Raw genomic sequence first — 27,022 nt, 5'->3', positions numbered from 1 at the left:
AAAATTAATGACTTTGATGTTTGGGAAAAATATGTAATTTTTTGCCTTGTCTTTTGGGAAGCTCCAGTGCTCCAGGGGTGGAGGAGGGACTTGAAATTTAGCAGAAGGAATACTGTGTAGTCATTCTAGCCATATGAAAGTACACCCAAATTTAGCCAAGTTACAAGCTTTTGCCTGTGGGCAGTAAAAGCTTATTAGAGCATGGCAATGTAGTTCACCAGATATCAGCTATCTGGGGGGACAGCCTGTCCTATGCCCTCAGGAATCTTCTTGCCTTCAGGCAGCCGCTGAAGATGATGGTTGGGGAGTAGGATGGAGAGACTGAGGGATCTTGGAGGGAGAGGAATGGACCAGGACTGTGTTGGTACTGGTCAATGGTGAAGAGAAGCTGTGGTTTCTCTGTGCAGAGCCTGCAGCATGCATATGCCAATACTGAGGGCTCTGGGTCACCAGCCTTGGTCCCAAAGACTCAGCAGATGCAGAATTCTCCTATAGACAAAGACAGACAAAGAGGGGAACGGGGAGATGTGGACCCCCCACACTTTCCCACCTCACATGGGAAGCTAGTGATTTACCTACAAGACTCTAGATCAGTGGGGGCTAACCTTTCCAACAGGTGTGACACAAATTAGCCCAGCATCTTCCTTGAGTGCCACTTGAATCCTCTTCCTCTGCCTAATCTTTTGCAATGCTTGCTGTCCCCTCTGTGATCCCTGCCCAATCTCTTGCTTTATTTCTGCTTCCAACTTCCTGCCCTGTGCTCTCTGCCTGACCTCCTGCTTCCTGCTCTGTCTGCTACCGTGCCCCCTTTCCCGTCCCTGATCTGTCCTGAGCCATACATAGGGGTTTTCTGCACTACTTGTGGCATGCATGGCATTGGTTGGCCATCTCTGGGTTAGAGCAACAGAGGGTTTGAGAGGAGCTCAGAAATGAGTGAATGGGCAAGTAAAAGACAAAAGAAATTCAATGTAGATAAATGCAAAGTGATGCACATAGATAAACATAATCTGAACTACACCTACACTGTGATGGGCTCTATATTAGAGGTTATCACACTAGAAAGAGATCTAGGAGTCACCGTGGGTGGTTTGCTAAAAACACCAGCTCAGTGCTCAGCAGCTGTGAAAAAGGGAAACAAAATTAGGGCTTGTTAAGCAGGAAACTGTGAATAAAATACAAAGTATCATTATGTCCCTTTATAAATCCATGATGAGTTCACACTTTGAATACTGTACCCCACTCTGGTCCCCACACCTCAAAATGGATAAAGAAGGGCAAGAAACGTACAGGGAAGAGCAACTAGAATGAATAGTGATATGGAGGGGCTTTCATATGCAAGACTAAAGAGGCTAAGCCTATTCAGTTTAGAAAAGAGATACTGGAGAGGGGACATGATAAGGGTTTATAAAATACTAAATGGTGAAGAGAAAGTAGATAGGAATTTCCTATTTAGATAGTACAAGAATTAGGGGTTGTAAAATGAAACTTGTAAGTAGTAAGTTTAAAACTAAAAAAAGGAAGTTTTTTTCACATAGTGTATAATTAAAGAGTGAAACTTATTGCCACAAGATTCTGTGAAAGCTGACAGTTCAGCCAGATTAAAAAATGGAAGTCTTGGGAGAAAGGTACATCAGTAGCTATTGGGGGTATATGCTGCAGCCATGTTGGTCTAAGGACACAAGCAGACAAGGTTGTTTGGGTAAATCTGATATCCTTTATTAGACCAACTAAAATAGTTGGAAAAATTATTCTTTGCAAGCTTTCGGGTATAAACACCCTTTGTCAGGCTGAGGAAGCATCTGCAGTTGCTCTGTGCTCTTTCTGAATGGAATATTTCATAGATTTCATAGACATTAGGGCTGGAAGGGACCTCGGAAGATCATCGAGTGCAGCCCCCCGCCCAAAGGGCAGGAAGTCAGCTGGGGTCATAGGATCCCAGCAAGATAAGCATCCAGTTTCATCTTGAAGGTGTTCAACGAAGGCGCTTGAACAACCTCCGGTGGCAGGCTGTTCCAGACCTTGGGGGCTCGGACAGTAAAGAAATTCTTCCTTATGTCCAGCCTGAAATGATCTTGTAGTAGTTTGTGACCATTCGACCTCGTCATCCCTTGGGGCGCTTTGGTGAACAAACGTTCCCCCAGATACTGGTGGTCACCCCTGATAAACTTGTAGGTGGCCATCAGATCACCCCTGAGCCTGCGCTTTTCCAGGCTAAAGAGCCCCAGGGCTCTCAGCCTGTCATCGTAGGGTCTGCTTCCCTGACCTCTGATCATGTGCGTGGCTCTTCTCTGGACTCTCTCAAGCTTCTCCACATCCTTTTTGAATTGTGGAGCCCACAACTGGATGCAGTACCCCAGCTGTGGCCTCACTAAGGCCGAGTACAGGGGGAGAATGACGTCCCGGGATTTGCTTGAGAAGCATCTATGGATGCAAGCCAGCGTTTTGGTCGCTTTACTAGCCGCAGCATCGCATTGCAGGCTCATGTTCATCTTGTGGTCAATGATGACCCCCAAGTCTCTTTCTTCCATAGTGCTAGCCAGCATAGCACTGCCGAGCCTATAAGGATGCTGCGGGTTTTTTTTCCCAAGGTGGAGAACCTTGCATTTATCGGCGTTGAACACCATCAGATTCTCGTCTGCCCACTTGCTGAGCCTGTCCAGGTCAGCCTGGATCATCCGCCTGTCTTCTGGTGTGGATGCTTTGCCCCAAAGTTTGGTGTCATCTGCGAACTTGGCCAGTTCGCTTCTGACTCCAGTGTCCACATCATTAATGAAGATGTTGAACAGTATGGGTCCAAGGACAGAGCCCTGGGGGACCCCACTGGTCACAGGACACCACGATGAGTGACTTCCATCAATTACTACCCTCTGGGTCCGACCCCGGAGCCAATTTTAATATAAAAGAAGCCAGAGGCCAGTATGCATGCAAGAAAGCCAGTCAGTGAAAATGCAAACTGAGGCAGTTAATGGGTAAGAGACACATTGTGGGAGGGCGGAAGAAAGGCGAATGTAGACCTGGTGATCAGAATATAGCTGATAAATTATAGAGAGGTTACCTGGGGTATCAGATGTTAGACAGGTTATATAATCTGTCATAAATCCAATGTCTATATTTGATCCATGATTTTTTGTATCCAGGAGATTGATGAAGTGAAGTTCACAGGCTTGTCTGTGAAAGGTGTTTTGTAAATTCCCTTCAAGGATTAGAATTGAGAGATTGAAGAGGGAGTGATTTTCCTGTGAGAAATTTGCCCCCAACAACAGTAACTGGGTATTCTTGTCTTTGATAGATTTTCGGTGTGCGTTCATTCTGATGTGCATTTGTTGTTTGCTTTCTCCTACATATATTCATTCCATCAGGGCATTTAGTGCACTGGATGAGATATTACATTTCTGAAGATGCAGGTGTAAGTTCCAGGAATGGTGATGGTTCTGTTGTGGGATGTAATTATTGTGGGACGTAATTATTGTGGGACTGATGGAGATATGTTGGCAGGTTTTTCATTTCTTGTCATGGCATGGTCTGGATCCATTTGCTGTGTTTTGTGCCATAGGGAATTTGTTTCTGGTGAATAGGTTGGTGAGGTTTGGGGCTTGTTTAAAGGCTAAGATGGGTGTTTTTGGGAAGTTCTCTTTAAGAATCGGATCTCCTACTAGTATGGGTTGCAATTCTTTGAGGATTTTCTGTATAGGTTCCAGGGAGCAATGATATGTAATAACTAGCGGTGTGCAATTCATGGGGATATTCTTTTTGTCCTGCAGCAATTCTTTGCTTGGAATCTGGGTGGCTCTTTCAAAAGTGCGATCTATCTCTTGGAGGAGTGCCCTTGTTGAGTGAAAGCCCTTTTGAGATTTGTGAAGTGATTGAGCATGGGAGTTAAGTGTACAGCCTCTTAATCAGAACTTCCTAGACCTTAAATGCTGGAAGCTGCAAATGAGAAACAGTGGAAAAATCCCTGTTCATACCCAGTTCAGTCTCCTTTTCAGCATCCGATCTCTGCCACTGTGTGATACAGGATACGGGGCAAGATAGATCTAGTCTGACCTAGGAAATGGCAGTTCTTATGTTCAGAAATCTAGGCCAAGGAACTGAGCTACTTGATGATTCATTGTCAGGCATCAGCTCCCCCAGCCAAGTAACCGCAGTGGAATGCTAGCCCTCCTCCCCCAGCAGACACTTCTAGTGCTCAGTGGGCTGCTGGGATGTGACTTTGCACGTTAACCCTTCTCAACGGGGGACAGCAGAGGGACAGGAATGTCTCTTGTCTGAAAAGCCACCGGCTCACAGATCCGCCTCAACAGCAGCATTCCTCCCTCTGGGCAGTTCAAGGCCAGACGCTGAGATATTGCCCAAGCTGCCTGAGTAATAGCTCATACTGATGGCCCTTCACAACCACAGGGAGATGTTGACTGACTACGGTTTCATGAGATATGTCTCCAACTGTGGGCTCCTGGAACATAGTTGGAGCCACTAAGTCAGCGATTCTAATTAGCACTGTTAGGTGTGGAAGCACCTGCCTGTGATTCACAAGATAAACTCAGAGATTTCAGTTAGGAATCCATAATGTCAAAGCCATTCTGACCTGTCGTGGTCTTGCTAAGTTCTTTGCAACAGAATAATTGCTCTAGTATTTTTCCATTGCTAAAAAATGTGTGAAAACTAAGAGGGAGCGTTTCCCATGTCTACCAGTGAAAGTAGTAGCACAAGCAAATTGCTTATACGCCTTCAGATAACCCATTCAGGACTGGTCAGCTAAGCTCAGCTCTTCTTGCACAGTGTAACATCACACCAAGCATCCATTTGTGACTTGTATGGTTGGTTATGATTACGGAGGGTTACCTTTCTAATTAATATCATCCCTGTAAAAATGCAAAATGTTGAGGAACCTTGTAGCAACAGTGTATGTTAGAGTGAATCTTTGTGTTCAGAAGCAGATGAACCTGAAGTGAGCACAAGTTCAGGTAGTGGTTTTAAAACAAGACTGTGGATAGGTAAGCTGAGTCTGTGGAATGAAAGCTATCTAGCTCCAAGTTTTCCTTGGCACAGAGATAAATACTATCCCATGAACAAACAAGGAGAGAAAGACGTCTTTCAATGGAAGAGGAAATGAGTGCTGCCTTTCTTCAACTTGGCCACAAATTCAAAATATTTGCAAGAACCACCAGGCTCCAGTGCCTCATTACTTCTAATAGTATAGTATTATTACGGTTATTCATGTTTGCTTTGCCAGTTTGTTTAAAAATGTGTTTCCACCCCTATTTTTTATGCACTGCAATAACTGCATGAGAACCCTGTGTTCAAAACTGCTACGTGCAGAACAGCTTTGGGGGGAAGGCTCGAGCCTCGGGCAGCCGAGAACCAGCTCTCCGTAACAGAGCGAGGGCAGCTGCTGGTGCTGGGCGCCGGTGTAGGAGCCCGGCAGGGCCCTGGTCCCGAGAGACGGTGCCGGCGCTGGCCTTCACAGGAAGCAGATACCTTCCCCGCTCCGTACTGCCGCCGTGCCACACAGGCCCCAGCTGTGCACCGACCGGGGCGGGCTGAGAGAAACACCTCAGGAAAGACCCCTCCCCAAAGGGCAGGCCGCCGGGGGGGCGCGGGTCCGCTGTCCTCGTCCCCGTCCTAGTCCGGCGGCCGCGCGCAAGCAGGAGCGCCGGACCGGGCTGGCAGGCGGAGCGGGGCGGGGCGGGGCGGGGCGAAGGGGCGGGGTCCCGGCGCGCACAGCGCCCTCCGGGCGGCAGGCGGCGCTGCGCTGCGCTGCGGGCGGGCGGCGGAGCTAGGCGGCGGAGCAGGAGGCGGTGCCGGCATGTCAGTGCGGGCCGGGTGTGGGGCCGGGGCCGGGGCCGGGGCCGTGGCCGTGCGCGCCCGCAGCCGGGGCGGGCGGGGCTCGTGATGCTGCCTCCCAGGCGCTGCCGCACGTGTCGGGCCCGGGGGAAGGTCCCGGCGGGGCGGGGCGGGGCGGGGGTGCCGGGTGCCGGGCCAGCGCCGCACCAATCCGCGCTCCTGGATCCGCTCATTTGTATTTCCCCCCAGTGCCCCCGGGGCCGTTTGTGCTGGTGCCCTAAGGCGGCCGCATGCCGCGGGTTTGGGCGGTGCTTTCCCGGGGCTAAAGGGCTGCGCGGGGCCGCAGGGAGCTGGGCTCCGTTGGCCGGTGCAGGCCCGTCAGCCGCCTGCCCCCCAGCGCAGCGCTGGTGTGTGGGGAAGGCCCTGGCCGTGCCCGGGAGGACCGGGTGATCTCAGGGAGCGGAGAAGCTGGGAGCAGGGGTGTGCTCACGGGAGGGCCCCAGCCCCCTTCCCCATGGGGGATATGGGTGGGACGCAGCTCTGCGGGCCCCTCCCCGAAGTGCAGGCAGAGCCCTATCACTGTGCGTCCCTCCCAGGCGGGCTGAGCCGTGGAGTAGCCTTCAGGGCCTCACTCTCACTGCATCCTGTCCCTGGCCCATGCTCTTTCCCATTTCCAATCCTGGAGTCCCGCCATGGCACCTGGGGGTGGCTGCTGGGGCAGACGGACCCCTCCTTTCTGGGCGCACAGCAGGGTTTTTTCCACGTGTCCAGTCAGATGGGCAGTGGAAAGCTGCGTGGCCACAGGCTGCACAGACAACTGGCTTCTGTGCTCTGAGCTGTGGAAACCCACATGCTGCGGGGTCAGCTGGGGCTCTGGCGGGGTGAGCTCCTACAGGGTCCCTGGGACTCGATCCATTTGGACAGATGGGTCATCCCCGCCCTGATGTCCACGGGAATGGGGGTGCATACGTGCTGTCAGTCCCTTACGAGTCTGCCGTTAATGACCTGGAATCTTGTTTCTAGGTGACTTACAGGAGGTGCCATCCACAGCGGTGCAGTTGCTTCAGCAGCACTCAGTCTAGTTTTACTGGGACTCTTTTACCCAGAAGGACCACTCTGAGCAGGGGGGTGGGAGGGGTGCTCAGGAGAGGAACTGGTTAGTGCCAGCATGATATGAACACCAGAGACCAGGCTGAGAACCAACAGCATGGCATCGCAAGGGAAGCAGGTTTCAGTTCCCTCCTATTGTCACAAGCAGGATTTGGATTTGGAGCCCTTGGGTCTGCAGATGTTGCTTTCAGCATCACTGAGGGCACAGTGCCTGTCTGGGGTATGTGCCAGCCCCTGACCAGCACTGGGGTGGGGCTACCCCCACCCTGACTGACATTCCTGGTTCATGAGCCAGGGGCTTTTCAGTGTGTTGAATAGACACGTAATTCACTCTTTAAAAGCAGAACTGGGCAGCTGTAGCTGTGGTTGGCTGGGGAACATGTGCTGTTTCCTCCAAGATGCTTGTGAAAGCAGCCTGACAGCTACCCGGGTTGTCACTTAGAGCCAGGACACTGAGCCGATCCTTGAGCACAGGAGAGCAGCTCCTGGCCAGCCAGTTGGGCACCGGCACTGCACAGGGTGAGTGGGCATTGAGCACATGCTCTGGCTGGCAAGCAGAGGCAACTGGGCCTCTGTTGAGAGGTGAATGTTGGGATCATGAACTAGGAATTCCTGAAAACTTTTTCCAGCTCTGCTAGTGACTTGCCAAGAAGCCTTTGGCTGAGTCGTGCCTTCTTGTCTGCAATTTGGCGGGGGTGGGGAATGGGACCACGGGCTTGCCCCACACTCCCTAAAGGTTTGTGCAATTGGCTTTCATGCCTTTTTGCTAAGGCTGAACTTGGCTGAAGCAGACATGTATGTTCTAGCCAAAGGGTTGTAGCTGATCAATGGGAACAAAGAATTGCTGCCTCATTCGAGCTACTTAGTGCTGGACTGGGCACAGCCCTGGAGGTCAACCACGGAGTGTTGGAGACAGTAGAACAGGCTCAGAGTTACTCCAAGGCATTGTCTGGTCAATGGATCCAAAAAAAGTGTTGGAGGTGTCTGTGGAAAAATTGCTCCCTGCTGAATTGCAAGGCAGAACAGGACCAGACCACAGCCAAATACTAATGAGAAACCTGGTGTTAACTTGGACCTGGGAGAGTGATCTAACCATGGGAACCATCTTCCATGGGAAGTGGTGGCTTCTCCATCTCTTGAGAGCTTTAGGTCCAGGCTGGGTGTCTTCTGGTCTCTCTCCTCCCCCCAATTAGGGCTGACCAACCTGTGGCATATATGCTACAAATGGCATAGGCAGCTTCTGTGCTTGGCACCCAAAATGGGGTGGGAAGCAGGGAACACAGTGATAGATATGGCAGGGAACAGAAAGAGCAATAGATGGGCTGGGAGATGAGGATTGGGGTGGCACTTGGGGACGGTGGGGAGGTAATTTGTGGCAGGACCTCACTGAGGTAAATGATCTCTGATGGTCTTTTTGCCCTTAAACTCTATGGATTAGAGACTGCAGGTGAAGAACTTGGTGCTGGCTGGCAGAGGGGAGTGGGTTGGAAGAGGCTTTTCCATCCTTCTTGGAAGTGTCCTGCTGCTGACCCAGCTGGTGGCTGGGGGTGGGGAAGTGGGGCAACAGATCTATAACCCATTTCCTAGCAAAGCAGTAAAAATACTTTCCTTAGCTTTGGGCTGTCACAGTACAGAGTGACTTGATTTTTTTCCCTGTCCTGTTCCTCCCCTCCACCCCATAAGCAAGACCACGAGTTTGCTTGCAAGACCATTAGCAGGGGCAGGTGGCAACTGCTTTTGGGATTCGCTGCACCAAGGCAGGGGGAGTATAGGACCCCTGAATTAGAGCAGTACAAGGCAGTGAGAAGCTCCTGGTGCCTGGATCCAGCTCTAGGTGGGGTGAGGCGGGGAACCCACCTGCTCTTTGGACATCTATTTGTGCACAGAGGCTGGTACGGAGGCACGGTTGTTATCAGCCTGAATTGAGAACTTCTCAGCCATGGGCTCCTCTTGCAAACTGCCTGTGGCTTCTCTGAGCAAACCAGCTGCCAACAAGAGGAACTGTGGCTGAAAGGCGCCTTCCTGAAGGGCTGGGCCCATGCTAAGTTGGGCCCCAGAGTGTTGGTGTAGCTGGAAAGCAGGCTGTCTGCTTCCTGGTGTGCCTGTGGGAGGCAAGCTAAGGGTGGGAGCTACCAAGCCTTTGTTCTATGTCTGTACAGGTTTTAAAGCATCTCTGGTGCTGGAGAAAGGTGCTGTCTGTGCAGACTGGTGCTGGATAATGGGAAAAAGCAAGCTATACGGGGAGCTCCAGGCTCCAGCAGTCCTGTCCCCCAGCACCCTTTGGTGGGATAGGCTGTGGTCTCCTCCAAGCTCCTTTTGTGTTCAGGGAGCGGGGAACAGAAGTGTGGTTATGCGTGTTACAGTTTGTCAAGGTGTGGCAGCAGGGCAGGGGCGGGGTTGGGGAGATGGCACTTCCTTGAAGCGACACATGGCACCCACAAGTTCTGTCCAGGTGTTTGACAGTTGCTGCTGAGGTGGGCTGGCACACAGGACACGTAACCAGTGTACCACCATTAGCTGGCATCTCCAGGGGGAATGGCCAGCACCCATTAAAGATGGCAGCAATGAGAAGGGCTATGTGTACATGTCCCAGGCCTAAAGCAGTTTGGTAGCTGAAGCTGAGGTTGAGCTGGGACCACCTGCCTCCTATGAAAAGCAGAAAATGTTGGACTGGGTTTTTTTGCACATGTGGAATGGGCTGTGCCTGTGTTCTGGCTGCTTGGGGAAGTCCCCCTTGGCTGTGAAGTTTGGCTGAACTTCCCTCTCAAATAGTAACATGGGCATCTGTGAGATGAGTTGGTGGTTCTCAGTCTGGCTTTTCTTGGACTGGAGTCCAGATCACAAACCTGCCTCCCAGTTGGTGCTAATTGAGCTTCTTGGTCTTGGTAAAACAGACTCCACAAGACACACAGTCTGAACTCTCCTAGGTGCAGCCAAGGCCCTTTTGTGGCACCCCCATCCCTTCCAATTCCTGAGCTCAGTGTGGAAGCAGAGGAGCAGGCCTTGGGTGGTCACCTCTGCTCCTTATTTTTGTGCCAGCAGGGGCCACCATCCCAATTAAGTTAGAGTGTCTTCAGGATAACTTTGATCAGTGCCCTCCATCCCAGCCCTTGACAGTGCATGGAATGAACAGCTGAGTTTTAAAATGAACTGCAATGTTTCAAAATGCTCCTCTGGTAATCAAAAGAATTACACTCTTCAGGTCCCAGAAGAAGAGTAACAGCAAAGGCTGTGCTGGTGAGTTTGTGCCCATTACTGGTGATGCAAGAGGACAGATGGCACTTACAGAACATGATATTGCGCATGCTCTGGGCTGTAGGTTGGATGTACCTCTGAGCACTTTTGTTCCCTTCCCAACTTAGGCTCTCAGGAACACTTGCTGTCTCCCTTGAGGCTGCTGGGCTCAGGCCAGTGGGAGTAGTTCTCATGGAGGTTGCTGTGTTTTCCTGGTAGTCAGGTTGCATTGGGTCTTTTAGGCATTGTCTGCGTGTGCTTACCAAGATACAGTTGCTGTGGGACGTGTGCTGGCTCTCCAATCCATGTAAAGCTTTGCCAACTTGGTCTCCCATCAGTGAGAAGAATGGGCTCTGTTTCGGAGATGCTCACCATAGTTCCCCTTCACCAGAGGCCGGAGTTAATGGAGGCCTGTGCTGAACTCATCAACGAAGAGTGGAAAAAGAGCAAAACCTCTCGCATCTACTCCCTCCAGAAGTCCACAGACAGCTTCCCCCTGTGCCTGGTACTGATTAAGACCCAGAGGACTGCAGAGGGTGCTACTGACGGAAAGATGGTGGAGACCCAGCTGCTTGGGCATGCCAGGCTGTCCCGTGTGGTTGGCCAGCCTAAGAGCTTGTTTATGGAAACGGTGGTGGTCTCCAAGGCGCTGCGGGGCAAGGGGTATGGCCGGAAGCTGATGGAAGCTACAGAGCGCTACGCCAGGTCCCGGGGCTTTAGGCGCCTGCACCTCACCACTCACGACAAGCAACATTTCTATGCCCACTTGGGCTATGCCTTGTCTGAGCCAGTGCAGAGCATGGGGTTCATGAGCTCCCTTGTCCCCATGGGATTCCTGGAGATGTTCTCGAGTCCCCTGCACCATGCTAGAGCTCCTACCCCTGCCCTGACACCTGGAACACCCAGCCCCACTGCAGCCCAGCTCAACAGTAGGACTTCAGGAGCAAAACCACCTTCACTACCATATGCTATAGCTGCTGCCCATCTGCCACCGCCGCCCCCACCTCTATCTCCACCTGCTTGCTTCATGACAGCTGCCATTCCACCTCCTCCCCGGTTACCACCTCCTCCCCATGCTTCCCCTCTCCACACCGCCTCTGCTGCTCTTGGCCTCCCAGCCCCACCAGCACCCCGTTTGCCACTACTGGCCATGCAAGGAAGCTCTGCATGTCTTCCACCTCCTCCACTGCCGCTCCCTTCTCTGTCAGGTTACAAGGGTTCTAGTGGACATATTGTCTCCAATCCAGCAGCAAAGAAGACCTGTGGACAGATGCTCCTGGAGACGCCATATCGTGATCTCAGAGGACTCCCCATCTTCTGGATGAAGAAGGACATTTGAGTCCAGTATAATGTGCCAATGCAAAGCTGATTAAATGTTGGAGGGGCAGGGAGAAGTGGCTTGCCCTAACTCTTACCAACCTGTTTCTCTCTAGTTTTGATTTGTTTACTGCCACCTCCTTTGGGGTTGAAACACCTTTCCTGTCCCCTAGAGCAGGGGTGGGCAAAATACAGTCTGCAGGCTGAATTCAGCCTGCCAAGGGATTTTGTCTGGCTTGTGGCGAAGCCTGAAGGCTGAATCCAGTCTGATTTTGCCTGGCTTGTGGCGAGTCCCTTGGTCCCGCCCAGCCCAATGCAGGAGGCAGCCCTGATTGTGGTGTGTGCAGCTGGTCCTGCTGCCCCCAGGTGCACAGTAGGGCTGGAGCAGCGCAGCAGCTGAACTCGCTTCCCCTGAGCCCCACTGGTAGTTCCAGCCCTGCTGCCCCAACACCCCCAGCAAGTTCACCCTGTACCCACCACTGGGCGCAGGACCTGCACAGGCAGGGCACGTGGCCAGGCAAATGAGACGGGGCTACAGGTGGGAGGGTGGGTGAGGCCAGGATCATGGGGCAATGACGGTGCTGGGCCAAGGTAGAGCCACAATCCACTCCCTACACGCCCCTGCAACGGGTGTGGGTTCCGCAGACAGGGACGTGCGGGGAGTGGACAACAAATCTGCTCTGCGCTTGGCTTGGGATGGGGCTGTGGGTGGGTATGGAGTAGCATCTGGGAGTGGGTGGGCAGGAGCTGGGATCAAGGGACAGTGACAGCATGGTGCAGGTGCACTGTGGCTCTGGCCCTGCCCACCTGCCCTTCCTGCTCCCAGATGCTACTCCATGCCCACCTGCTGTCCCATCCTGGCCAAGTGCAGAGCAGAGCCATGAGTTGTTGCCTGCATGCCCCTGCAAAGGGTGTCAGCAGTAGTGGCCTTAGGGTTGTTTGGGGCCCTGGGCAAGAGTCATTTGAGCAGCAGTTGGACTAGATGACCTCGTGAGGTCCCTTCCCACCCTTATTTTCTATGATTCTATGAAACTGGTATGTAAGGCAGAGAAGCATCAAATCACCTACACTCCTGGATCGTCAGGGAAGTGTCTGGCAAGCAGTGTAACAACAGCATCAGCTGAGGTGCGAGTCCCAAACTGCTGTGGTCTGAAGACTAGAGGCAAGTTGCCTCCCACTCTTCCCATGGGATGCTGAGAAGCATGGCTCTTCTCTGCAAAGAGGCTCCCCCAGGCATGGTCCCTCTGGCCAAACTGGATCAGCTCTTAGCCCTGCTAAGGGATTCACAAGGGAGCTGGGAGTCCTGGTCTGCTTGTGCATCAGCATGTGTGCTGGTAACTAAGCTCTGGTCAGTTGCTTTCCCAGTAACCCAGCTGGAGAACAGGGCTCCTGGAGTCCTGTCTGTAGATACATTGTTCCTTTTTGACCATGTATGAGGTGGGGAGGGTCCAGCTTGGCTCCTGACTCCCCTAGTGAGGTGGTGGGCAGGGATGGCAGTTGGAAATAAAAATGTTTGCTAATAAACCAGGGATCTCTAACTGCAGGGGCACCAAACTGGAGCCTGCCCTTCTGGGCCTCTGCCATGATCTCACTGTAAAAGAAACGGTGTGCAATTGCTGAGCCCAGGATTGGATCAACCTTAAAATCTGGAGCCAGCCCCTTCTATGCCGTTGTTGTGCACGGATGTCATCGATGTGCTGGGAGCATGTTATGCTCTGCAGTGACCAATGTATGCCTTGCTTCTGTTGTGATCTCTTAAATCTGTGGATGGAAACAAACCAGCCTGTGCTCGCATGACTGGCTCTGGCTTACCTGCCGCAATGCATCTTGTAGCCATGGGCAGTGACTAGGAGGCATGAAGGGAGTCAGCAAATGAGCCCCTGTAGATTTTCTATTGCTACAATGTGAGGAGTTAGGTTTCTGTTGAAGGGAATTGGTGCAGCTCCATTGACTTCAGTCTGGCTGCACCGGGAATTTGCTCCATGGCTTTGGTAGGCAGGGAGGAGATGGAGCTGGTGAGGGGAGGGGGCCCTTCGGGAGGAGGGCTGATGGTGGGGAATGCAGGTAATAAGTTGTGACCTTCACAACTTGGGCAAGGAGATGACCATGAAATGAAAGTCAGCTCCACCCAGTGCTGAGCAGACAACGTCCAGCATGGCACACAACAGAAGGGGGCTGGGGCAGGAGGGTGTGTTGGTGAGGAAGGATTCAGGAGGAAATGGGGAGGGGATGGGGAAAAAAGAGGGGAGATGAGGAGGGCAGGGGACAGAAGTAGGTGGGAGGGGGTAGGCAGGGGGACCACAGCATTCACTTTACTACTGGCCCCTGGTACACATGCTTCTGTTTCTAGTCCTCCCACTTCGAAGGGGTCATTGGGGCAGCCAGGGTTATGACACTGCTGTGCAAGTAAGGAACAGAGCAGGGCAATGGGCATGTCCTGCCCCCTGAAGCCAGCAGGGGCCCATCCCCAGCTGCAGGCAATGCCCCGTATAGAGCATGTAGCTGTGCCATACAGAGGAGAGACTTTGTCCCTGCAGAGGACTTCTTGGACTCTGGTGGCAAGACCCAGCTGAGTGCCCAGTTGAGTTTGGGTGGGAGCAGAGATGGGTGCCTGCTCCTAGCAGAGCAGGGTTCAGCTGAGCACTGCAGCCTTGTGTCCACTGCTTGCAGCAACTTCAGAGCAGCAGTTACACTAGGTGCTCGGGCCTGGGGAGGCAGGTGCCACTGAGGGGACAGTCACTGCCCAGTGGGTGGCACTGCTGCCTGGCACTTGCACCGCCCCGTCCTGTTCCTCCTCATGCTGTGTTACAAGATGTTTCTTTGGCCTTGGAGTGACATGCTCCTGGTGAGGTGTTTTGGGGCACTAGGCCTGGCTCCATGACTTTGCCTGATGTGGCAGGGCCCTTTCCGGTGCTCTGTGTCATTAAAGAATGGTCAGTTGGGACGATGGAGGAATCCCCTAACACGGGGTTGCTCTTCCTGCTAGCATGTCTCTGAGGAGCCTGGTGAATTGGGCTTGCCATGCTCGGGTTCACTCCCACCTCAGCCCTGAGAGGAGTACTTCCAAAGTGGCTCAGTGTGGGCTTCAAAAAGGGGAGGTTCTCCAGAGCTGGCTGGGGAGAGGCTTTTCAGCCCATAAGCCCTGTTTTTCAAGCTTGGGGATACACAGCCTGTGACTGGGCAGTTCAGTCCCCACATACCCATTATGGCCCCGAAGAACAGGTTAGAGACCCCTAGTCTGAGCCTCCTGTGCATGGAAAAGGTGCTGAGGTTACTGATGGTTCATGTTTAATGGCACCTTGAGGAGGAGCCTGAGCTCATTGGCTCTGCTTGGGGTGTCTTCACAAAACTCAGTGGATGCATGTGAAGGGGATTCATCAGCAGGGTCGGAACTTGCGACCTGCTGCATCAGAAGCACGAGCTTGAAGTGAAACAGTGGCAGCCTTGGTGGTGAGATGGAGCTGATTTTAGTCACCAGGGCCAGTCATGAGAGAGTGACAGGATGCAACGAGTCACCCAGGGATCCTCAGCCAGAGCTGCTGTCCAAGTCCAGCTACCCGTGTCGAGGGAAGACTTTCGCTGTCCTCAAAGGGCTTAGCATCTGGACCATGGTGAACAGACATTAGAAGCTTGGTCCAGTGACTACGGCAGGGGTCAGCAACCCACAGCATGTGTGCCGAGTATGGCACGCAAGGCCATTTTGCTCAGCACACCACCACCAGCCCAGGCCGTTCCCAGCAGGCAGCTGGAAGGCTGCAAGCCCTGCTGCAAGCAGACCGGGATGCATGGGCCGGCTGCAGCCGGGAGGCTGCAAACAGCTGCTCTGGGCTCTGCATGTCTGCACTCTGGCACCTTCCAAGGTAGACATTGTGGTTTTTTCAGTACTCCGGCCAAAAAATGTTGCCTACCCCTGGACTAGGGTGTCCTGAGAACTGGATGCTGAACTCATGCAGGTGATCAGCCTCTCTCTTGCAGTAATTTTCATTTGTAGCATTTTACAAAAGGTCAGTTTTGTCATTTTTAAAGATTAGCAAACTAAGGCACAAGGTAGATTAAGCAACTGGCCCAAGCTTGTTATCTAGAGGATCATTGGCAGAGGCAGGAACAGAATTCAAGTCTCCTCAGTCCCAGTCTGCTGCACCATCTGCTAGGTTATGAAGCTGGAGATTACCTGCTGTCCACTGCCAGCTCAGAGGGAAAGGTTGCTCTTTCCCCTTGTCGTTCAAGAGAATGCTGTAACCTCTAGCTATGATCATTCAAACTAGTCCTATTGCTCTTATAAAATCCCTTAAGGTCCAAGGGTTTCATTCTTACCCTGTAACTTCACAGCAGTTAGTTCTAAACCGTCAGTCCTAGAGAAGGGATTACAACCCTGAGCACAGGATTTACTCATCAGCGTGATCGGTGCAAGACCCGAGCCCGGGGTTCAGCAGTTGCCAGTACTGAGAGGGGGAGGGGCTAGGTCCTGTTAAGCCACCACCAGCAGCCTTACCTCCCTAGCTTTACCTCCCAGATGACGATCATAGAGTCCTAGGGTGCAGACAGAAGTGACCATTTTCACCAAATCTGGCCACAGAAAGCAGTCTATAGCCATGATGAGATACACGTTCTTGGCTGTAGACTGCTTAAAAAATGGCTGATTGGGCAAAAATATGAACCCTCATTGTAAGTGGGTTCAGATGAAGACATTTCAAAACATAGCATCTTCTGTAACTTGTGTCTGTGCTGCCTGCCATCCTTCAAGCTGTTTTCAAAATTGGAGAGAGCAAAGGGAGCAAGCAGAAGGAGTTTGGTCTGGGTTTTTTTCAATTCCTGTTGGAGGGTGGGGTGGGTGTACTGGAGCCCCCCCTCCCCTCCCCATGGTGGGGGGGATCTGGTTCACTCACCCCACCCTGCAGTACTGGCTGGGGAACCCCTAGAATGAGCTTCTTCTGATCCTTTCCCCCCCATTTCACCCCTCCCATTCTAAAAACAGGGACAGGTGGGAGGGAGGAAGGGCCATTGCAAAGGGAAACCAGCTGCAGGCTTCTCCTGTACCTCCCTCCGTAAACAAAAAAAAAAAAAAAAATACAAAATGCTGAACTTCTTTTTGGTTTGGGGGATTGTTGTAATTCAGAACAGTTTCTGCAAAGCATTCCGAGTTACAGCTGGGAGCTGCACTTCTGTCTGTGCCCATAGAGAAGCAGGGCTGGAAAGGACCTTGCAAGGTGTAGTCCAACCCCCTACCTGAGGCATGATCTTCCCTATCCAAACCATCCTAGACAAATCTATTGTTTAAACTCTTAGCAAAACTGCACACTTAACCCTGACATAACATAAGACATAACACCCAAATCTGCCACTGGTGAAGCATGGGGACCATGTTGGCCAATATCCTGCAGCTGCAAAGGTTGTTAAAAATTTGCTCAAGAGAACTCAGAAAGAGGGCCTCATCCCTTGCTACAAAGGAAGGCAAAAACCCCACAGTCTGCACCAATCTGACCATGGGGTAAAATTCCTTCCTGACCACACAAATGGCAATTGGTCTGACCCCAAGCAGAGGGGCAAGACTCTCTAGCCAGGAAGTTTTAAGTCCCAGCAGGAGCACTGACGCACCCCAGCCAAAATCCCCAGCCTTGGCTGCAGCCAACACCCTCTGCTTCTGAGAAAAGCCTAAAAAACAAATACAAAAGCAAACAAACAAAACCCTCTGTACCAGCGGAGGGAAAATGTTCTCCTCCTGACCGATGCAGCAACCACCAAAGCCCAGGACCATGGGCTCTGCCCCAGGCACTTGCTGCACAAGGCAGGGGTTGGTGTGGGAGGGACCTTCCAGCCAGGGCTCAGGAGCAGGAGCTTTTAGTCCTCTTCCCTTATCCGGGAGCTGGCCTACTTTTCCCCCCGCCCCTGCTTCCTTCTTCCCCCACACTCCCATCTCTGCAACATTGCCTCTTCTTACTCTCATATTTTATCTTGCAACTGACTGTGTCTGACTTGTCTTCTTTGGAGGACGTCCCAGGGGTGGGGTTAATTAAACTGGGGTGAACTGGGGTTAATTAAACTGGGGTCCTATAAATTTACAGGCACAAGAGCCCTTAGGATGAGCTTTGGAGAAGGAATTTGCTCCTTTTCCCCAGGTGCTTTTGCAAACAAGGTGCAGAAGCCCTGTGTGCACTATCCTAGGCTTGCACGTATCTTGAGTGACCCTTTGCTGGCCCTGGGAGAGGGGAACACAATGGCTCCAGGAAGTTGTGGCACCAGCAGTAGGAGTGGCCAGAGAGACACTAGAAAGCAGACTCCTTTCTGCTTTTCAGATAGAACTTTGCCTTCTTTGCCGGGAGATCCTGTTGTAAATGCAGATTTTGCAAGGAAGCGGGTAAATTCAGGGCTTCAACCCAGGCGAGCACCTTCCTCAGATGGCGCTTGTTCTTTTTTTGGAACAATTTCAGATCAACTTTTAACCCAGGAAGTTGCTTCATGATATGATGGGAACCAGTTCTCAGACTGTTTCATAACTGAGATGAGGGCACATTTCAGTACTGTGGGCTCTTACCATAGCTCTGTTGGTCTTCCATAGATCTGAGGGTGGAGAGATGCTGCTGGTTTTGTGCGTGTGGATTAGCAAGGTGCGGCAGTCTAAGGAGGAGTTTGTTGTTAAAGCACAATGAAAGGGGTTGGATTATTTTAGGCCATGGACTCCTGTGCTGCCAGCATCACATTGAGGCTCCTTACTGCAGAAAAGTGTCTGGTCTCTGTAATTAATGGAAAGGGGACTTTTTATTCAGGATGCTGGACACAGGGACCCTGTGGTTCCACCTGCCTTTCCAGTTCCCAGATGGTATTGCCTCCTGGTACCAAGCATGGCATGGCCTAAACAACTGCAGAAGGGACTCACAGCCTCTGGAGTCAAGGTGATGACAAAGATACAACAGTTCTTGCCCTCAAGTGCCTTGGAATGGCTGGGTATCCTCTAAGGTTGACAGAAGGAAGCCTGGATCTTGTATCATGGTCTTCCTGGGTGTGGAGAAGTCCCACTACCCTCTGCTGTGAGAGGCCAGGTACCAGGGAAATGGGTCTGAGCTAGGAGCTCGTCCCTGAAGCTCTGTGCTCTGAGTAAAATGGAATTAGTCCCTGAACTGTCTCAAGGCTTTCTCATGCAAAGTCTTCACTTGGCCTCCTTGCACAAAGCTTGTGTGGCTGCTCTAATGCAGTTGTTTCTCCTGCCAGTGAAACACAGCCAACCTTTGGGATAGAAACCCTTGCCTGTGCCAGGGATCCACTCAATCCGCTTTCCCAGTAGGCTCACAGGATCTCTATGTAGAGATTCCTTGGGAGGGTTCAGGTGGGTCCTTGAGTTGGGAAGAGATGGTGTGTGTTGTTTTAGGTCAATCCGAAGTGCTGGGATATTTGGGGGAAGGGGATCAACTGACCCGTTACCTCCTCACTTATCCACCCATCCCCATGTGCTCCTAGTGCCCGGAAAGGGCAGTCGCACAGGTGGGCAATTGCACTGACCTGCAGGTATATGTGCGGCTTGCCAAATGGAAGGAGCTGCAGTACCTTTGCCTCCCAACAATGCCATTGTGGGCCAGTGTAGGAACTGGCTGAGATGATAACATGAGCCACTGTGCTTGGGTACCAGAAGCTCATTGGAGGCCTCCCCCATTAAAGTCATGTGGCTGTTGATATAATATACTCTACAGCTGGTGTCCTGCATCATCTCCCTGGTAAGTTGGCCTGGGATGCGGGATATGAAAATGTTTTCTCTAGGTGAAGCTTCAAGCTAGCCCAGACAATACCATGACTTCTGGTGTAACAAATGTGAAGGGGGTGCGTTAGGGAGCCCAGGAAGTGGGGGTTCTGGTTATGAAGCAGCTGTCTGTGCCAGCCAGCCTCTCTGTAATGCTGCATGATCCAAGCCCTCTAGCGGCTGCCTCTGCTGATGGAGCAGGTGGTCTGGGATCCTTGCTGAAGACGTTTGGGTCACATGATGTCCCCAGGCAAGGACATTGCTGAGCTGCTTTTGGAAGTTCCCATAGTAGAAATGCTCTTTCCCAACCACATTTCTACACCCATGTACAGGACTGGTGCTCTGGCTGGTTACCCTAGACTTGTGAAAGAGCACCTGCAACTCACACTGGGAGGGTGTGTCTTTGCCTCCTCTTCCTGTGGTTGGTTCACATGGCAGGATAATAGTCTACTACAGCTGCCAGCTTGGAGTTATGCCTCCAGCTTCAGCTGTGTTTGTGCTTCTAGTAGCATAAATCAAGCTTTGCTAACAGCCTGAGCTGAGGTGAGTAAATGCCCATGGTTATTGCAGGGCTGATGGGGCTGCACAGCCTGTGCTACTACTGCTGAAATGCATTTGGAAGCCTGTTATTGGAGGAGCCCTGGGAAGGACTGGGTTGCGCCTATGGGGTTGCTGCTGTCAGGGCACTTGCGGCATTGGTCTGTGCTTGCTAGCGCAGCGTCTGCCTAAAGCACTGGCATATTTTCATTGGGAAAATGCGTATGTGGAGTGGCACAGGCTTTGAAAGTAGACATGGAAAAGGTAGGTGAAATTCAAGCAACAAGGTCAGTTGTAACTGAGCTGTGCTACAGCCTAGGCAGGTATTTCAGGGGGGATTAGAGCATGTCTGCAGGGTTCTGCGAGGCCATGAGAGCCCAGGCAGTGCATTGCAAGGGGGATTACAGCATGTCCCTGGGTGGTCATGGGGCACCTGAGCCTGACCCCACTCCTAATCCTCTCCCTTTGAAGATCCCAGCATTGCTGGCATCTGCTGCCCCAGCTCTGTGACCCAGACCCTGATTTAGCCAGTGGAAGTGTTTCCATTGATTCTGCCTGAGACTCCACAGCTATTGGAGGAGCTTCAAGGGAGCACCTTAGACTGGTTATTTTATTGCCATCTTCCCTCTGGACCTGCACCTTAGGGGGCAGAGAGGGATTTAATGTCTAACTCTTTTGCCTTCTGTTGCCTTCAGTTGCCTTGGATAATCTTCCTTCAGGCTCTCTGTAATTTGGGGCTTCACTCCTTGATGTACATGCAGGGTCAACTTCCCACCTTTGCTTCCTTTGGTAGGTGGGGAACATGTCCCTCTCTGCTGCTTGGCCTTTCTCAGAGGGAGTGGCCTAGGGTGTTGCAAGCAGAACACTGTCAGCTGTCTGAGCACTGAGCCACCAAAAGCTCAGAAAGGAGAAAGAAAGAAACAGTTGCAGTGGTGCCTGACCAGGATCAGGACCCCATCAGGCTTGTTGCTGCAGGAGCATAGGGTGAGACAATCGGTGCCCCAAGGAACACAGAGTCACAGGGCATGGGAAGAAGGACAGATGCTTTTCCTCATTTTACAAGTTGGGAAGCAGAGGAAACTCCAGAGAAGCCTAAGGCAGCATCAGCTGGAGTGAGCTATCCTGGGCCCCTTTGCCCATCCCAGCCTAACCAACTTGCCTAGGGCCAGAAACAGAGTCTGCAGAGCTGGGAACTGAGCTCAGCTGTTTCAAAAGGTCCCTTTTCCAGCTGCAGTGATAATGGGATGATGCTTGTGGCTGGTATCAGGCTGGAGTCATGGCCATTTCCCTGCATAGGGGAAAAAAAAAAGAAAGTAGGGGGCAGAGATTGGATTTGGTGATCCTTGAGGTCCCTTCCAGCCCTATGATCTATGCTGTGGAGGCAGAAGCAAGGACCCAAGTGGAAAATCCTGCTATTGAATTAAGTGTCCTTCTCTTCCCAGGCAGCAGGAAGCAGTGGAGATGCTTGTGAGCTGGCAAAGACTGGGTTCAGGACTGTTTGGGTACAGGGCACTCAGAGAAATGCTGCTATATATCCATAATTAGGAGTGAGGTAGAGGAGGACAGATATAGAACAGGTCACAACAGACCTGGGTTGTTCTTGCTTAATCTCTGGGAATAAAACTGCTTGCAGCCTCCTTCCCAGCAGCTCTTTGTGATGTCAGTATGACCTCACTTACATGCTTCTAGGCCTTTTCACTGAATTCTGTGGAATAAGCCTGTGGCCTTCATTTGCCAGGCTTTCTTCTGGGGCAGGCCAGAATGGTCAGTCCTATTATGATAGGAGACGGCTTAAGAGAGGGGACCTTCTTATGGATGAGAAAGAGGAGCAATCTGTCTTGCTTTATGCTGAGGTTGCCTGGGTTTGCTAATCTCATTTTGATTGTGTTTTCCTCTCCCCTTCCAGGGCGCTCATTCTGAAACACAGCAGGAAGGACCCCAGGCCAGTCATAATCACAGGGCATCCACCATGACTGTGGTCCTCATCTTTTGGATCTGTGTCATGCGCTGCCTTGGAGCTGGCCAGTCCCTCAGGGGGCATGGTTGGGAGAGACCATCTCCTGACCCCATTGTCCAGGACAAGCCATTTGTTGTGGTTTGGAACATGCCCACGACAAAGTGCCAACAGCGATTTGGGGTCGCCCTGCCTCTTGGGGACTATGGCATTGTGGAGAATCAAGGCAATGAGTTCCAGGGACAAAACATGACCATTTTCTACAAGAACAAGTTTGGACTTTATCCATACATCTCCCAAGAGGGGAAACCCTACCATGGTGGGATACCCCAGAAAGTCCACCTCAAGAGGCACCTAGAGCAGGCCTCATTGAAAATCTGTGAGCTTCTGCATCAGGACTTCCATGGTCTGGCAGTGGTGGACTGGGAGGAGTGGAGACCGCTCTGGGTACGGAACTGGGGCACCAAGAGAATATACAGGGAGACCTCTGTGCAGTGGGTCTGGGAGAGGTTTCCAGAGTTGCCAGTCAAGAAACGAGCCCTCTTGGCTGAGGTGGAATTTGAGGAAGCAGCACAAGTGCTCATGGAGAGGACGTTGACACTGGGGAAGGCGCTGAGACCAGGGGGCTTCTGGGGCTTCTATGGGTTCCCCAACTGTTTCAACAACAACTGGGAGAAAGAGGACAACTACACTGGCAAATGCAGCCTGCTAGAGATGGCACGAAACAACCAGCTCACGTGGCTGTGGGAGGTGTCCACTGCACTCTACCCGAGCATCTATCTTCCGCCCAAACTGCCAGAGTCTGAGCGCCGGCGCTATGTCCACCACCGCCTGCTGGAGGCCTTCCGGGTGGCACGGTTCAACTTGGAGTGGAGCTTGCCTGTGATAGCATATTCCAGGGTTTCCTATAGGCTCTCCCCCAAATACCTGTCTGAGGTAAGTGCTGAGAAGGTGTCTGCATTGCTTGCAGAGGGTTTGGAGGTTAGACTTGCTAGCTCTTGCATTTGTGGAAGTGTGGGGTAGATTATGGTAGGCTTGCACCCTCCACCCAGAGCCTGTGGGGCTGCATTGTAGTTGGGGCAGATGGTTATAAGAGTATGCCAGTACAATCCACATGTCAAGGTAGTCATTGTGTTCGTTCCTTGTGGTCACCCTCAGTGCCCCCCTCACATCCCTGGTACTGTCATAGTTCTATGGCTGCAGAGGGATTTCTTGGACACTGCTGATTAGGGCCGTGTGAAGTTTCTCCGGCAGTTTTATTTTGACGCTGTTTCGACTTGTTTTGAGCTCGAAACAACAAAATCGAAACAAAACAGAGAGCTTCAAAACAGCCTTGAAACCAAACGATGCAAGTCAAAATGTTTTGAAATTTTCTAAACGTTTTGAGTTTCAAAGCTCAAGCTGGGCTTGCCTGCAGGGAAACAGAAACTACAGGAGGGAGAGGGAGGGGAAAGAGTGGGGAAGGTGAGAAAAGGAGTGCTTTCATTATTGACTGTGTATCTGGCCAGTGACTGTCATCCTTCCCTGAGGTCCCTTCCAATCCCAGTGCTCTGGGGGAGGGATGGAAAAACTACATAGAAGGCAGCATTGTTTGAGCTGCCCTGCTTTCTGCATTGGTGTCAGTTGCTGAGCTGTGTGTTCCAGTTTTGCCTGTCAGCAGCCAGAGGTGCAGGGCCCCAGAATACAGAACCCCTGCACCGATCTCCTCGACAGCTGGCAGGCTTTGTGGCCGCAGCAGGGGCTAGCAGGCCTGCAGCTTTCACCCCGCTGCGCCTTAACACACACAGTGTCACCCATGTCATGAGTTTTGCTTGTCCCCAGTTTGAGGTGCAGTTTCCCCCAAGCCCCTGCACCTATCCCCTTGAAACTTGGCAGGCTTTGTGGCCTCATCAGGGGCTACCACCCCTGCAGTTTTGACCCTGCTGTGGCTTAACACATACATATGACATGTTTTGCTTTCAGGAGTTTGAGGTGCAGTTTTCCTGAAACCCCTGCACCTAACTCCTTGAAACATGGCAGGCTTTATGCCCTCAGAAGGGGCTACTATTCCTGCAAGTTTCATCCAAATCAGGCCAGAAATGACAAAGTTATAGGCTGTTTTGAGCTTCCCCATTATAGCCTATGGGCAAAGCGTTGAAAGCGCTGAAACAGCATTGAAACAGCAAAACTGTTTTGACCAAACAAAACGGAACAGTGGTTTCAAATTGAAATTAAATTTGAAATGAAACACTGTTCCGTTGAAACGTCGAAATGCAAGTCGAAAAGGAACGGTGCCTTTTCGCACAGCCCTACTGCTGATGTCTTGCACTCAGGGTGACAGAGACACCATGAATCCACCATACTTGTGAATGGCAATGCAATTGTTGCCTATAAAGTAACATGCCCCAGAGTGCCAGGGGAGCCCAGCAGGGACACAGACTGGGCCTGCAGCTCTTGCAAGTTGAACCAAGAGTCGTATGTTCTCACCCTGGGTCTTACCTCCTAAATCCTGAAGTTGCTTCCCTTGTCTAACATCTTTCTTCTACATTTCTTTCTCTGTTTGGTAAGGCTGATCTGGTTAATACCATTGGGGAGAGCGCGGCCCTTGGTGTTGCTGGCGTGGTCCTGTGGGGGGACAGTTCCTACTCCCATTCGGCTGTAAGTATCCCAGGCAGCCCTGCTGGGCACTAAGCAGCCTCTTCTCCTTTGGTCCAAGGGCCTCACCTAGGTGCTTGGGAACTGCACTAGCCTGTGTGTTTGCTGAGTGGCTTGCAACCCCTTCAGCAGGAATTGCGCTGACTCCTATGGTCTATGTCTCACCTACATAGTCAGAAGCTGCCAGTGCAGTTACCTGTATGGAGAGTGTTCATTGAAGGTTGGGTGGTTGGCTGAGATGAGCTGGTAGGTTCTCAGATCTCTTTTCAAGGGGCAGATTTGCATTTTTCAGAATCAGGCTTCATAATTAGCACTGGCTGCTGCTTTATGTTGACACCCAGCAGGAAGGCTTATGAGGCAGTAGTCACTGGGGTCCAGCTCCCATCCTGCCTTAGCAGTAGAATCCTCGAGGACAGACAGGAGGGGAACAGGGTTATAGTTGTAGAGGAGTTTGTTCTCCAGTGAATCCAGCATCTTTAATGGACTCTTCCTCCCCAGGACAGCTGCAAGAGCCTCCGTGATTACATAACCAGCACCCTGGGGCCATATGTAATGAATGTGACAACAGCTGCCCAACAGTGCAGCCACCAGCTGTGTCATGGGCACGGGCGCTGTGTGAGACAGCACCCTCAGGAGCTTGGTGCCTTCCTTCACCTTGACCCAGAGCAGCAGGCAGAGGAGCCTGTGCTGACCAACCACCTGAGCATGGACCAGTTGGGGCATGAGGTGTGGCAGCTGTTTCAGTGCCACTGCTACCACAGGTGGACAGGTGCCAACTGTGAGAAACAGGTATGGACTGAGCCCGTCAGGAACCCACTCTCCATTCTGCCATCACAGAGTCAGGATGTCTGTGTTACAGGGCAGGACGGAAACACCTTACCAAGTTCAGAGGACTGCACTAACTTTGCTTACAATGAGAAGACAGATCTTTGATGACCCTGTTGTCCAGAGAACAGTGGCCCCACAGCCTTCAGACTGTTCCTGGGCTGGGGGCGGCGGGGAGGGTGCTGCATCTATTTGCTCATGACAGCTCTTTGTTGGATCTGCCAGCTGCTGGTCTGCTGCTCCAAAGGTGCAATGAGAGTCCCCATCCCCTCCCCCAGTAATCAAAAGTGTTTCTGCATACAAATAAAATGATCAATGGTCTCACAACACAGGGCAAGGGATGCCAGGGCCCTTATAGCCTGTCACTGAATGCTTTTATCTTGACTGTCTAGGGGTTTTTCCCCTTGTCCCCAAGCCATCTTGTTATAGCAGGCCCAGCCTTGACTCTAGCAGTGGGGAGGGAACCTGCACCCTTTTGCCCTGAAAACACACTCCCCTTTGACTTGAGGTAAAGGAGTAATTCCACCAGGGGCTCCTCTAAGGAGACTATTGTTTCCTGTGGGGGCCAACACTAGCAGAGCTGCTGATACTCAGCAGAGTAGAGACAAGCTACCTCATCTTTCTCTGGCTGTGTTGCAGGCAGTGTAGGTTTATTGGGGAAGTTTGGCAGGGACGATGCTGGAGGTATAGAGCAAGGGGAGGCAGTGGTTCAAATGTCCAATACCCCTGGGCAACAGCCAGCTCTGGCCAGTCAGAGCAGACTAGTCCCCTCCTCCTGAGGCTGCACAAATGGCCACAATAAAGCTGATCAGAATTTGGGTGAAACATCAAAAATGGGAAATGGAAAACTGCCCCCAGCTCCTTCCCACAGTTTCCTGCCTGCCCCAGGTGCCACCAGAGTACAAGTCTAGGCAGGTTGACACTGCTGTGGAGGGACAGCATGAGCTCAACCTCCCCGTGCTGCCTTCTCAAGTGAGGGTGGGAAAGGGCTTTCACAGCAATACTGGGGAATGTCTTCTGTCACTGTTCTCCACTGATGGGACCAAACCAAGAGCCATAGACTCAAATGCCCTTGATGCTGGCACTTGGTGTCACATTCAAACTCATCATTCCCACCTCTGAAATGGGCCAAGACCCACTTGGGTTTTTCACTCTTAAGTCATTGAGTCATCCCAAGTCTTGTGGCTCTGTTCAGGCAGAGCCAACCTCCTTTCTGCTTTCAATAACACCTCTCGGAAGTTCGGTGCTGATGAGCTCAGACCTGATGCTCCCACAGCTAAAATTAACAGCTGTCCCTGAGCCAGTCCATGATCTCAGAAGAGGGAGAAGATTTCAGTTAAATGCAGCCTGCCAGGATTTGATCTGACCCCCTCTACCTCAGTATACCAATGTGCTCCTCTTCCATGTTATGTCTCAGCCCTGTGCCCACAGATGAAATTGGGTGGCTGGTTGTTACATGTGTCTTAGCACAGATTTACTTAATTTAAATAAAACCTATTTAGAACATGTTCCTTTCCTTGCTAGCTGAACAGAGGCCTTATCACAGCCAATTTCCTGTACTCTCACTTTCAGTGGGGTCAGGCTGGGAATCCTTGAAGGGAGTTTGGACAATTTGTTACGGCTCATTGACTCTAGGAATCTGCACAGATACTTTAGCTTGTAGCTGTATTTACAGGATGGTATGCAGGTCCCAGACTGAACCAACAGCCCTGCAAGTGATGGTGTATTACCAGAGAAGGCAGAAAGAGGTGGGTTTTGGCTTTCTGGTTTATAGAGACCACTGAGTTTCAGCATCGTTGGAAGGTTTAAGTGGGGTTTGAGCTTGGTGCCAGTTGTTTGCCTGAGGTGCCTCTCACCGTCTGTGCTCAGCCCGGACAGAACCAAGACTTGTAATAATGTAT

The 27,022-nt window shown here is 51.8% G+C and overlaps 2 protein-coding genes across 3 annotated transcripts; both read left to right on the top strand.

The window, feature by feature from the left end:
• The first annotated feature begins 5,721 nt into the window (after positions 1–5,721).
• NAA80 (N-alpha-acetyltransferase 80, NatH catalytic subunit) lies at positions 5,722–11,543 on the top strand. The gene is made up of 2 exons (XM_059716160.1): positions 5,722–5,805; positions 10,464–11,543. Exon 2 carries the CDS (start codon positions 10,472–10,474, stop codon positions 11,462–11,464), a length of 993 nt encoding a protein of 330 aa, XP_059572143.1. The 5' UTR covers positions 5,722–5,805; positions 10,464–10,471; the 3' UTR covers positions 11,465–11,543.
• On the top strand, positions 5,825–25,478 carry HYAL3 (hyaluronidase 3). Of its 2 annotated transcripts, none has more exons than XM_019475887.2 (4): positions 5,825–7,410; positions 21,615–22,598; positions 24,210–24,299; positions 24,795–25,478. In XM_019475887.2, the coding sequence occupies exons 2-4, from the start codon at positions 21,678–21,680 to the stop codon at positions 25,227–25,229; spliced, it is 1,446 nt and encodes a 481-aa protein (XP_019331432.1). In that variant the 5' UTR covers positions 5,825–7,410; positions 21,615–21,677; the 3' UTR covers positions 25,230–25,478. The 2 variants fall into 2 exon arrangements, with proteins under 2 accessions (XP_019331432.1, XP_014455610.1); XM_014600124.3 differs by lacking the exon at positions 5,825–7,410 and adding an exon at positions 18,430–19,714.
• Positions 25,479–27,022: the final 1,544 nt, after the last annotated feature.

The sequence above is a fragment of the Alligator mississippiensis genome, chromosome 12 (assembly GCF_030867095.1).
Source record: "Alligator mississippiensis isolate rAllMis1 chromosome 12, rAllMis1, whole genome shotgun sequence".
Taxonomy (NCBI): Eukaryota; Metazoa; Chordata; order Crocodylia; family Alligatoridae; genus Alligator; species Alligator mississippiensis.
This window is presented reverse-complemented; position numbering and strand designations above follow the sequence as displayed.